The sequence below is a fragment of the Lutra lutra genome, chromosome 5 (assembly GCF_902655055.1).
Source record: "Lutra lutra chromosome 5, mLutLut1.2, whole genome shotgun sequence".
Lineage (NCBI taxonomy): Eukaryota > Metazoa > Chordata > Mammalia > Carnivora > Mustelidae > Lutra > Lutra lutra.
The window spans coordinates 97,945,322-97,958,875 of NC_062282.1; the positions used below are offsets into that span (position 1 = coordinate 97,945,322).

The 13,554-nt window shown below is 47.2% G+C and overlaps 1 protein-coding gene across 1 annotated transcript in view; it reads left to right on the forward strand.

The window, feature by feature from the left end:
* Nucleotides 1-880: 880 nt before the first annotated feature.
* Nucleotides 881-13,554, forward strand: part of PIK3R1 (phosphoinositide-3-kinase regulatory subunit 1) — an 85,879-nt gene continuing 73,205 nt past the window's right edge. Inside the window, exons 1-2 of the mRNA XM_047729251.1 lie at nt 881-1,018; nt 11,033-11,755. Coding sequence (XP_047585207.1) covers nt 11,419-11,755 — 337 coding nt within the window. The 5' untranslated portion in view covers nt 881-1,018; nt 11,033-11,418. The remainder of the gene's footprint in view (nt 1,019-11,032; nt 11,756-13,554) is intronic.

Sequence of the window (13,554 nt, forward strand, 5' to 3'; positions counted from 1 at the left end):
CGAATTTATGGGACAGTATAATTTACGAGAGCTTCCACTGCCGACACCCTGAGCAAGGAGAGGGGCCATGGTCCGCTGCTCGGTGATGCAGAGGCTGGAAGGGATCAGTCAGCGTGTGCCCTCCTCATTAAACGCTCTTCCCTTTTCGTGGGCCCGCCTGGCTCCTGGTGGCAGCGGTGCCAGGCTGCTGGAGCTCGCGGCAGCCTGCGGGCACCAGCCCCTCCGGCTCACCCTTTCACCCTTCGTTCACCCCCGGGCGACACGCGGGTGGCGTGGTTTTTCCGCCCACTCCCTAGGCCGTGCTGGAGAGGCTGGGAATTGCATGGCCTTCCCGCCTTGAAGAGCCCTGGAATCTGAGTCCTCCCTGCTCCTGGCACTCGGCTAGGGCGCTGGGGGCTCTAAAGACGCTGGATGGAGTTCGTCTCCAGACACTCTGATTAGAGACGCAGCCTCTAAGTCTGAACTCGCCCTCCACCTCTCTCCTAGCCCCACCGTCTCTGGTCTCGGAGACACCGGCTGCTGGCGATGCCGCGGGCAGGCACAGACCCAGAGCGCTCTACCGCGGAGGTAGCGCGCGGTCCCGCGGTCCGGGGCATCCCCGCGGCCGGGGGCGGAAGGCTAGCCCGGCCGCAGGAAGGGTCGGCAGAGCCGGAGCTCCACCCCTCCCGCCGCCCGGCTCGCAGGCCGGCACAGTGAGTGGGCGCGGCGCCAGCGGGGAGGGGCGGGGACGTGCGCGCTGGTTGGCTCGGGCTCGGGGGCGGGGCGCGCTGGGCCGGGCCGGAGGCGGGGCCGGGGCCGGGGCCGGGCGCTGGAGCTGCGGGCTGACGGAGAGGAGTCGCGAGCAGCTGGAGCGGAGTTGGAGGAAGCGGCGGCCGCGACGAGGGCGGCGGGCTAGCGGGTTGGAGCCGCCGAGCTCGGATCGGGAACGACGGGCGGGTCGGGGCCGGGTCAGAGGCGCGTCGGAAGCCGCCGCTGCAGCCTGGGCCCCGCAGAGGAAGGAAGCCGGCCGGCGGGGGAGGTAGGCGGCGGCAGCGGGTCCGGGTGTGTGTGTGCCCGGGAGGGGGAGGCGGTGCGTGCGCGCGCGGCTGCCGCCGTTCTCTTCCTGTCACCAGCAGCCGCTTTTGCAGAGCCGAGCCGGGGGAAAGCGGGCCAGCCGCCGGCATCGCCGGTTCTCGGCCAGCGTTCTGCGTGCTCTGGCGGCTTTTGAGCTCCCGTTTCCCCGGTCCTCTAACGAGCTGGCTCTGCACGCCGCCGGACTCGTTCGTCCCCCGAGTTGCAGGCGATCTCGGGCTTGTCCCCACCCCTTGGTTACCGCACACTTCTGAGGGTCCTTACTGTCGCCTTGCTGCGGTTTTCCGGGGTCCTTCACCGGAGAAGAGCGCCCAGACCGTTGCCTTTGAGTTAGCGGGAAGGAGCGGAGTCTTCCCCCGCGTCCTCCAGCTGCAACCAGGGTCGCTGCTCCGGCCGTTCCTCCGAGCGGGTGGGGCGGCGGTGGTCCCCGGAGCTCGCCGGGAGCCCCCGCCCTCCGAAGTTTGCCTTCCTCCTCTTCCGGGGTGGGGGAAGTGCTCCTCGGGGAGGCTGGTCGCTGGGGCCCTAAAGGCGTCTAGTGCCGGCTGGGCCTGGACAGGTTGTTGGAGGCATATTTGATGGGGTCCTCGAACAGCCCGGAAACCCAGCTTTATCGCGGGTCGAGACTGGTGGGACCTGCCCAGCAATATGGAGCCGGCTAGGGAGAGCAAGAGTGTGGCAAGCCCGAGCTAAAATATCGTGGGGAATTGTCTGGCAACCACGGCTCTAACACTTCCCAAGAGCAGAAACTGCCCCGCAGATCACAAGACAAAGAGAACTGAAAAGCTCAAGCTAGCCACTCCTGTACATATACATACTTCGGTAACCAGAATTTGAGCATGAACTGGAAGGGTGTGAGTGCAATGGCTGTTACATGTTGAATGCAGAACGCATGTGAACTGGATTTGGGGAATTTCTTAGGCTTCTCTGAGAGCTATTAATATCGAAAAGATCTCACTTCCACCGTTAATCCCTGGTGGAGCTGCAGCACGGTTGGTAGCCCAGTATGAGTTTACTTTTTATTTGAGGCTTTTATGACTGTGGAAGCAACACTTTTTTCCCCCTTTTTTCTTTTTCTGTTCTGTTCTTTTCTCTTTGTCATTCAGTGTGAAGTACGACTGGGTAAAGCAGTTCCGGGTTTTGAGTGCAGCATAAGATTGTCATTTCAGTGTAATGAGGTTCAGGTTTTAGTTGTTAGGCGGGACATTCACAGAGCTTATTGACCCAGGCATTTATGTTGAATTGTATTTAAATGTTTCATTAGCTCGGGGTTTTGTTTTGCAACTCTAAAGATGGGTAGGTATTAGCTAGAAAAGATCAGAGAAGACAGGTTCATATCTGAGGCACGCTGTTAAGAGTAATGGATCTTCAAGGTGCAAATCATTGGGAATTTGGTGAGTTCTGCAGAGAAGACCACAAACAGCTTTTATCTTCAAAAAGGAACCCCCTCCCCCCAAATACAGGTTTTTGATAGCTCACACTGTCCTCGAAATAAACAGTTCAAATCAATAGAGGGTAGTTTCTTAGAAACAGAAGTTGCTTAAATTTTGGGAATCAAGTGTTTCAGTTGTTACAAAGAAAAAACCCTAAAAGTTGTTGGGGGGTGGGCAGTGTCCCTCTAAAGTTTGAGAAAATGTGTTTGGTTCAGAATCAAGCTTTAAACTGGAAAGGTCAGTGGAGGCGACTACCTGCCTTGCAGAATTGTTGGGTTATGTCACTGCTGGCCTCTTCAGCTTTTACATTCCTGTCTCAGGTAGGTAGTAGATAGTCCTACTTTATTCCTAACAGTGTATAGGTTTTTGTGATTGGGAGGAAGATCTGTCTATCTCATATTGGCTTTCAAAGTGTGAGGTGCTTTTGCTTTTTAACTTCCGTCCTGATTTGGGACCTGTTCTTGTCAGTTGCATAACAGAACTCTAGTGTACACGTGTCTATCTGCTGTTTTATCTGCTTTTGTAAAATGATGTTATCACTGTGTCCTTTCACGTGTGTGATGCTGATAGGGTGAAAAAGCACTTCCCTTCCCTTCAATTAATTATATTGTCTTTTCTTAGCTATTTTTTGAAGTTCATATTTATTAAGATCCGGAAATCCCCACAGTGAATAAAGTTAGTTTTGGGGAACAGAAGTGGTACAATAAATTATAGTTTATAGATGTTTTGGTTGTTGGTGGTGGTGCTGGTAATATGCGTTTATCTTCTGGAAATGCCACTTGCACCTCAGCCGATTTTTGAAGGATTTTGTATCTTGAATGCAAACATACACCGCCTGCCCGAATCTTGTGTTGTTAAAAGTGACCATACGTGTTAATTACATTTTTCCATAATTGCCATGTAATTTTTAAGGTAATGTGTTGTCCAGAATTTACTTTTTTTCTTAGGTGGTTCATGGGTCAGGTTCTAAAAAGGCATCCACTCTGAAAGATTGTCCACTTACTCATTAAAACAGGGACAGTTTCAGTTCATCTTCTGTTGTGTTTGCATTTTGTGATTCCCGAAATGCGTTTTATTGAATAAAGAGATGGTGAATGAGCAGAAAATGATTTTATGGTCAGGTAGATGATAAAGAGCTGAGATGATGGCTGCCTATGTGGGGAGCCATTGGGCTCTCACCTGTGGGGCATATACCGTGCAGAAGAAAATGGGAAGTGCTTCTTTCTGTACGTTACATATTTCGATGGGCTCCCCACAGATCTGTTTTGGAGGGAACAGGAATTTATCAGTGAACTCAAGAGAATGGAGCCTCTTAGTGAAGCTCTCAGAAAATGAGGTTACTTACCAGTGGAAGAATGGCTTATCAATTTAGTTTTTATACCTTAGAAGGCACAGTATAAATTCTGTGACTGTTTTTAATAGAGAACTTAGGTTGTAAGTGATTTTTAAAATATTCATGGTATTGCTTTTTTCTCTGACTCCTCCATCTCCATCCTAATGTGATTTCTTGCTATGCTTCTGCCAGCTCTCTTATTGGAATTACTTGCCTTAAAAAATGGCGATTAAAGGCCATTTCATGTGCATTATGCCAAATGAGCTGAAAAATAGACTACATAATTACTCATAAAATTGTCTGTTTGGCTTATGTTGGTTGTTTTTTTTACCCCCCTCCCAAGTGTATAATGAGCATAGCGTAGTTTTTTGCTGGGAAAAAAAAAAATCTTGCTATGAAAACATCTTTGGAGATTTTATCTTTCCAGCATTGTTTTCCTTAAAGTAAATCAAATACATACCCACAGGCTCCTGTAGTCAAAATAGTTTTCAGGTTCAGGATCACCCCAGAGAGTCCCAGAGTGTGAGAAGACTCCCCCGGTGTGCAAGAGTGAGTTAATAGAGCCAGGTGTCTGGGCAGACATGCTGCCCCTCTCCTTCCTGGCTGGACCCCGGAGGTCCAGACCCTGGACTCAGACCCCAGAGGACCTAGGGCTGAAGCCTCAGAACTCAGCTACCTTTTTAGTCCATGAAGGACTCTTTTCCTGTTTGAGGGCAGAGCCTTCACCAGACCTTGCCATAGAGGAGTTTTGGCCCCTCCCCTGTCTCCTCTCCCTGGGACCTCCAGAGCCACCCCTTTCCCTCAGGCTGGGAGAGGAGTAGGTGGGCAAAGTCCACAAGCAGCCTTTTTGTGTCTGCTTACTCTGAAAAGGAGTTAAAGGGACAGCAGAGATTTTTATTTTGGGCTAACTTGAGGATTCCTTTACAAGAGTTCGCAAGCCTTTAGAAGCAGTGCAAACAAAAACTCCTAGCAAATATTCCTGTTTCAAGTAAGGATCATATAAATGGTAATAATAATAGTATAAATAGTATAAATAAATAGGAGTAATGATACCAGTAATAACATAGCTGCAGTTTACTAGCTATGTAACATCAGGCAAAGCCTTTAACTTTTCTGTGCTTGTTTTCTCATCTGTAAAATAGGGTTAGTAATTGTATCTAGGATGGTTGTGAGGGTTCATCGAGTTCTATGCAAAACTCTTAAGAGCTGTGCCTGGCGCATAGTAAACACTATGGTGGTGTTAATTATATTAAGTTCTAATTATCAAGCACGGAGGTAAGCACTTTATATATGTAATTTCATTTAATTCTCATGGTAACCCCGGGAGGTGTAAGTTTGCTCATTGTAGCTGTCTCACAGATGATAAAATTGTGCCACAGAGAGATCTGAGTAACTTGCCCAAGGTTAAAAATCCAGACAGTGATGGGGACAGCTGCTTTTGTCCGAAGCTTAGTGCTTATACTAATCTCGTTAAGACTTTTGCAAAATCGCATTGTATTTTCACAAGAGGAGGAGGTTCAGATCATCTCATTCAGTTCCACAGCAGTTTCCATGGGCCTGTTCCCTGTGATGGTGCAGGAAACTGGAACAGTCAACCCCCACGGCCTTGCCTGGCTGGTGGGGTATGTTTCTCAGGCCCCTCGGACCTGCAGCAGGAGCACTGGCATCTTTCTGCGGGCCTCCAGTGAGGACTCCAGCTGGACCTGGGCCTCTCTTCTCTGCCCCTCCTGAAGTGTTCCAGTTCTGTGTCATCACTTTGCCTTCTGGAAAATCCTGCCTCCGTGTTGTTTCACCCGGGCTTTTCCTGTGTCCTGCCCACCCCGACTGCTCCTCCAGCCCAAGAAGGGCTGCAGCCAGGAGTCTTGCCCTAGGCAGCCTGCTTGCCCACAGTATGGACTCAGCCCTGAGCTTCACAGCCCGTAAGACATTGTGGTTGGTTTGAAAATGATTGAGGATATCTGATGACTTTTACTTTAGGCTTAATCTGAGTTTGCTCTAACTTTGATTTTTACGATTTCCAGGACATTGTGTTGGACAGGTGAAGAAATTTTTAAATGATGATTTGTCTTTAAAAGACAGTGAATTTAGGTTGGGAGCTTGCCCTAGACTCAGAGCTAGCCCGGGGAGGGTGGAGAGGTGGAATGCAGGGAAGTAAGGGCTGTGGGCCCAGGAACCCTCCGTTGCCTTTGCAGCCGAGGTGAAGACCCACTGTGTGCTGGGACCCAGTGGCAAACTGCTCATTGAATCACAGGCGTATCCTGATTTACTTCAAGTGATTTAAAAATACCCTATACTCCTGTCTCCTCACCACGTTTGCTAAATCCTTGTCCTTTGTAAAAGGGGAATGAGTAAGTCAGCACAGTCAGAGGACTTTTCAAAAGAATTTTGTTTGGTTCTTTGCCAGAATACCTGTGGGTTATAGGGTTAAATTGAAAGTTTGTATTCGGGCCTTTCTACATTAAGAAGTCATGGGTTGCTGATTGTCAGGCATCAGACACAATTTTATTTTGGAGAACAAAATGGGAATTGTGCAGTATCCTAGCAAAGGGAGAAAATATACATCAATTAGTGGTGTTGCAGGCGGGCAGTCTTTAAAAGGGTCGAAAAACTGGAACACGGTAATTACCATCAAAGAAATTTCGAACTGCTGCATGCAATATTTTGTAAGAATAAGTTAGTTACTTGTTTATAAAGTTCCTTTATATCTTTTGTTACTGTAACTTATGCGCTAGCTTGGCACCTAGATCATAAAATTGCATGGCTTATTTGAAAACATTAAATTATAGATGGGTAGGTATTACCCACCTATAAAACCTTTACTGTGTTAACAGTTGTGTTGGAGCTAGGTGGAAATAGTTCACTGGACTGGTGAATGTAGCCAGAGAGATCGGAGGCGTAGTCTTATAATCTGGGCGGCATATATCCTGTTGATATATGTGTGGGCAGTTCCAGCTCCAAATTGATCCTAGGAGGTTTATATGACAGAGGTGCTGCCAGTGTCTCAGGCTGCTGAGTCTTCTGCAGTCCTGGGGAGAATGTGAGGGTAAGAGAAAAAAGAACTTGTTGTTGTCTAGGTAAGACAGTTGTGTGACTATGGATTAATGTTCCATGTATTCCCCTAGGGAGGAGCTGAGTTGTTAGAAATTGTGTAGTCAGGGGCCTGGGATATCCGTAGAGGGCATAGATGCCAAGAGGGATACAGGTGGCAGAAGCTTCAGCTCATAGAGCAGAAGTGGGCAGGATTCCAGAAGTGGGCAGCCTTCCAGAAGTTTGTGTCCAGTATTCTCTCATTCACTAGTCTATAGATTTCTTTGGCAAGGATGCATTTTACTGAAGTCTCTTTGCAAGAAAATTTGCATTGTCCAAGATACTGGGTCCTGAACTTGAAGGAACTCTTGCCAAGTTGTAGTGGCTTTTTTGGTCAGGTGTGTTTGTAAAAGAGCCACCAACACTATCAGTGAGGCCACTGTCACAGAGAGTAAATAAAAAACAGACATTCAGGATTAATCTCAGGGGGTCAGAATGTGCCGGCAAAGAATCTGCATCGTTCACCCTGTGGACATACCTGGGCTGTCCTCGGTCAGCAAAGCAGGTTGAATTTGGGCAGTAGGTTCTAGTGCTGTCAAAAGTCGTGGCCCTGGAGCCAGACGGCTAGAATGTGAACTGGGATTCCAACTCCCAGTTGCTGAGTGTTACCATGGCCAAGGTACTCAATTCTCTGTGCCTCAGTTTCCTCCTCTGCAAAGTGAGACTATTGATAGTGCTGCCTTGGGGTTATGGAGAAGAGCGACCATGTTGATGCACGCATAATTCCTAATGAACATTAGGTGGCAATGGTTGAGTGAGTTAATACACATCCAGCTCCCAATAAGTGTTAGAGGATGCCTGTGATGTCCATGATGACAGTGACAGTCCTCGAAATGGGTGTGGCTGTCAGGAGAAAGTATGCCGCCTGCGTTGGGGTCGAAGTGCCTGCCCCTTCTCCCCGGCCAAGGCCGCCGTGCACTGGGCCACAGGACACTGTCCAGTTGCCGCCCAGATGACTAGTCAGTGCTCCGTCTTCTCTTACAACGTTGCTCTCCAGCTGTTTAGCTGGCGCCAACTTTTGGCCAACCTAGAATTGTATGGATTGGTCTTCCTGGCCTTGATGTTGTGGAATCCCAGAAGACAGGAATGTGGTGTGTTCTTATAATCCTAGCATCACAGAAGATGAGGGTTTTGTTGATTTTGGTTTTTTTGTTTTGTTTTGTTTTTATTTTATTTATTAAAGATTTTATTTATGTGGCAGAGAGAGATCACAAGTAGCAGAGAGGCAGCAGAGAGAGAGGGGGAAGTAGGCTCCCTACTGAGCAGAGAGCCTGGTGCAGGGCTCGATCCCAGGACCCTGAGATCATGACCTGAGCCAAAGGCAGAGGCGTAACCTACTGAGCCCCCAGGAGTTCTGTTTTGTGTTTTGTTTTTGAATCAGATGAAGACCCAGAATTCTGCACAGCTCTTCTCACACAGTTAACTTTCTCCTTTTAAAAACAGTGAGGGTTGGGAATTCGTAGAGACATCGAGGTCTTTGACACCTGGGTTGGGGATTGCTACTCTCAGTCATCAGGTTCCTTGGGGTTCTTTTTCTCTTTGCACAGATTTAGCCTCGGGCTAACATAAACATAGTTTTCAGGTTGGTAAAACCTTGACCCGTCATGGGGCCTCTTAGTATGGTGTCTCCTCTTCAGGACCATTGCATATCTGCAGAGGCGTGCTTTGACCAGGGACCCCGGTGGTTGCTGAGGACTGTGTAGGGAAGGGAGTAATGAAGAGAGACAGACAGGGAGAGAGGGAGAAAGGGAAAACAAGGGGGTGGATATAATATTCCCCATTCTGTTAAGAATCTCACCAAACTGGCCCACTGGGTTGTTGAAATAGAACAAGCCATAGGCAGCAGCTGGTGGAAAGATCTATCCAATGTACTAGTTGAGGATTTTTTCCCCCCCAAAAAGACCTACATTGCCAGGAAAAGCTAACAAAAATTTCAAGGCAGATTTGGAGGAATTAAATTATTCTTAGGCATGTTGCCTGGTTTCCAGGCATTTAGGGATATGTAAATTTTCATGTTCCTTAGAGTTCTGTGTCTCATTTGTACAGAGTACATTAGTACTAAAAATGAGATTTGCTAGTCCTACATTTTTGTGTGAATTTCTGCTATGAATACTTAATTTGATTCCGGATCCATCAAACGGAGAGGTGGTCTTCAAACATAATACAGTTTATTTTTCTAATACACCATGCTAGTTGCTTTAGTTTTTTTTTTCTTAATCTGACGACTGAAATGCAAAGTTAAGACTGCTATCTCAAATTAGTATTCTTATTACTCGAAGGTTTCCAGTGTTTGTTTTTGCTTCTTTTAATATTAACTCTCCTAAGAGTGTTACTGTACTACCATGAAGAGTCTCTAACCACATAAAGTTGAATACTCGACACTTCTGAATACCTGCATCGTGAGCTGTGATTAGATTTTGCATATTAAGATGCACACACTGGCAAGTTCCTGTAATACTGAACTTCTCAAGTGCCCCTGCATTAAAACTTACGGAGCTCTCTTTGATATAGCACGCTGATGTTATATGGCGCTCCTTTATTGCTTTGCTACTCAGCCAGCGTTAACTTTAACCTTTCAGTTGCTTCTACTTTTGATAATGAAGATAGTGCTGAGAAGTGACCGGAGTGCAAAGTGTGTACATGAACACCTTGTGCTGTTGGCAGGCCACGTGCTGACTTTTTCTCTAGAGAGTCTTTAATTCCTCTGCTTCCACTATGTTACAAGAAAAGCAAAAACTTGCACTGCTGGTTTCCCCCTGCACCAGGCTGTCTTTCCAGGGTAATCTCAGGCAACCATTTCTACTTCCTCTCCAGGCTCTTAACTCCTTCAATTCTCGGACTGTTCTCGATGTCTCTAGACTGGCGGCTGGTTTCTCAGAAGTCAGTGATGATAGGGTGATGCAGAGCCCCAGGTTATCTAGCCTTGCCTCACTTTCCCCCTGCTGGAGGCCCCTGCAGGATTTGGTCTTAGGGATCACCTTTTCCCACCCAAATCTTCTTGTCCGTTGTTTCCTAGGTAAGACCAACAGAGCCTGTCTCCAAACCTTGACTTTGCTTTTAAGGCTGCTTTCAGTGAACCCCAGTGTGTTTGAGCTTCGGATCATTTTTTAACCTCCGATATTTTTTTTTTCCCCTGGGAGCTCCTCCATTCCACTGAGTTCAGTCTCACCTTATTTGCAGCTGATCAAATCTGGAGCGGGTTCCCTCTCTTGAATCACAGGCTGGGTTTGCCCCTGAGCCCCACCACACTAGCAGTTGTATTCCCAGCATTCCCTAAAGCCCACTGGAGTTAACTCCGGTTTGGCCTTCGGCTCCTGTTCCGTCTTGACTCCGATTCAAGCATCACCACCGCACTCGTGCTTTCTCTGCAGTGTCTCTTGCTTCATCCCTCCCCTTCCCTACCTTGGTTCACACGCTCGGGGCCTTTCTCCCACACCATGGTAGTTCAGCTTTCATCCTACCCCCTTCATCCCTTTTGCCCATCCGTCCCATTCACCGTAGTTGGACCGAGATTCTTCAAGTGCCCCTCTCTCATGGTGTTGCTCCCCTTTCTCTAAACGTCTTCATTGGCTCTCGAGTACCCCCCACCTCAAGCTCAGTGCAGGCATGTGTCATGTCACATAACCCCTCCCTGTCTTTCTAATCCAGTTCTAGTGTTCCCTCTTTGGCTTCAGACGCTTTGGACTGCCTGTTGTAGCTCTTCCCAGAATAGGACATTTGCTTAGTCACATCTGTACCTAAGTTCATGCCATGCATTCCATTGTGTCTTTAGATCCCTGCAGTTAGACACGGTTTCTCCCTCGCCAGAACCCAGCAGCGTTTCGTCTCTGCCTGTCTTCTGCACTTTCCCTAGTGTTACGGTTCCTTGTGTCCCGTTCTTATCTGAGAGACATTGCCACATGCCAGCACACCTCCCACCCTTGCCTAATGTTCTTGGAAGGCAGGGACTGTCTCACTAACCTTGTTGTATATATCATGTTGAGCAATAGCACGCTGGCCCGAGTGTGTGTGCCAAATTGATTAAATACTTGTTGAATGGAAATAGAAATTCAAATTCACACAGATGGCAAAGCGTGATGTTCATTCATACGTCTTGTTTTTCCTCTGCTAGGTGAAGCTTGCGTGTGGAGTGACACAGTCAAATCAGACGCCAGATGGACAGTGAGACAGGAGTGTCAGAAAGGATTGGGCCGCGCTGCGAGAATCAGCCTGGAGGCCAAGTGTTGACGAGCTGCTGAAAAGGAAGCCAGTGGGAGGACTGTGGGCCGCAGAGGAAGTGGCACTCTGTCTTCAGTCACACCATTGATGGAGGACAGATGGACAGCCGGACAGCCAGTCGCCTCTCCTCTTAAACCTTTGGAGAGTTGTCCTTTGTCCTCTGCTGGACACGTATTAGGAATCTTAAATTACACTCTGAATTCGCTTTCCACAGAAACATAAGACCAGACTGCAGCGGGAAACCGGACTGCTCTGTTGCATGGTCCCAGACTCGCCACCATGAGTGCCGAGGGCTACCAGTACCGAGCATTGTATGATTACAAAAAGGAACGGGACGAAGATATTGACTTGCACTTGGGTGATATCTTGACTGTGAATAAAGGGTCCTTAGTAGCTCTTGGATTCAGTGACGGACAGGAAGCCAGGCCTGAAGAAATCGGCTGGTTAAATGGTTATAATGAAACCACGGGGGAAAGAGGGGACTTTCCGGGAACTTATGTTGAATATATTGGAAGGAAAAGAATCTCGCCTCCCACACCAAAGCCCCGACCACCTCGACCCCTTCCTGTTGCACCAGGTTCTTCGAAAGCTGAAGCAGATAGTGAACAACAGCAAGGTCAGTATTCCTAAGCGATTGCTTTTTATGGCTTTTTTTTTTTTTTTTTAAGGAAAAGCCTGAGATTTGTGTTGGGCTGTTGTCCTCAGGGAAGGACTCATTCTGGCAATTTTATCTGAATTTATGCTTGGTATATAAAAAGCTTGGTCAATCATTACAAGAATAGAAATTTGTGTTTGTGGGGTAGAGCGTTGTAAAAAGAGGGAGATGGTAGATGAGAACCTGTTTCGTAAGCATCTTTAAACCCTGTTATTATAGTTGCCATGGAATTAAACACACTGCGTTCTTCCTCTTGTAATTGGTATTAATATATTGAAATAATCATTAGGGGAAAGTAGAGGGTAAGTCAGTATATTTAACGTTAATTTAACGTGTATGGAAAAATATCGAAAGCAATAAAGTGACCACAGAACTCAGCAGGGAAGAAAGCATTTATAACCTGGTGTCTCCCTCTTGGTTTCCTCTCCAGAAACACTGTGGCTTTAGCTGACGCCTAATCCCGTACTCAGTATTGGTGGAGAGGGAGTTCTCTCCCTTCACCGCAGGGACATTTCCTAGCACTATTGCCTCTAGTGTGCTTGGCCATCATGAGGGGAAGAAAAAATTACTGAATGCTTTTCTTAAATGGAAACCACCTTGATTCAAAACCCGCTCCTTGTTTATTATTGGAGATGGGCCACGCTAGAGCTTTGTGCATAGCTGGTCACTGAAGGTTTTTCTGCTGTGCAGTGTCAAGCAGAGACAGGCCCTTTGCTCAGCTTTGCTGTTTCGACCTTTGTTAAATACTCATTTCCTTGTTAGTAAATTTCAAGCTTTTTTTTCCCCTCATAATTTTTTTTTTTCTTCTCAGACTGAGAAGGGTTTAGAAAGGTAGGTTTAAAAGAGCCCCCCTCGCCCCCCAAAACCCCTACTTGCATGTGAAGTAGAACTGCCCATGGTATTACAGTGTGTTTCTGGGAGGGATTCTGATACTCTTCTGCCTTCTTTAAGCTGGCTCTTTACAGCACTTAAAAATGAGGTAACAGGGGTGCCCGGGTGGCTCAGTGGATTAAGCCTCTGCCTTTGGCCCAGGTCATGATCTCAGGGTCCTGAGATCGAGCCCCGCATCGGGCTCTCTGCTCAGCGGGGAGCCTGCTTCCCACCCCGCTCTCTATGCCTGCCTCTCTGCCTACTTGTGATCTCTGTCTGTCAAATAAATAAATAAAATTTTTTTAAAAAATGAGGTAACATGGGGTTAAAGGAGCAGAATGCAAGGTAAAGGCCTGCCTTTTAGCACTGGGTCATAATACGACAGGGAATCTTTTATAAAAGTCAAGCATCCCTGCCTAGAGATACCTGAAGGGGCACGTGCCCTTTCCTCCCCTTCCCTGACCCAAAAGGGATACTTGTTGGGTGAACGTGACATCGAACTTTATAAACAATGTCCAAATGTCTTTTACCCTACAGTTGAAAAGCAAAAGTAAATTTTTCTTCACAGGTAAGTCAGAAAACCTTGACTGCATATGTAGATACAGTTATTTCAACCATTGCATTTCATTGAGCAGATTGAAGGTGTATACGTTACGAGGGTTTTGTTTTTTTTTTTTCCCCACACCAAACTATGTATTTTAACTTGGCTGTTTATTTTTTAAGTTTAAAAAAAAAAAAAACACTTAAAGTAGGCTGATTCCAAAGGAAAAATTATTTAGTTTTCCCAGAATACAAAAGATGACAGAATCCTACAAGTATCTGTGTTGGATTAGAGAAGATTATTTAAAAGGTGAGAAGAAGGGGCATCTTGTCAAGATTAGTGACATACA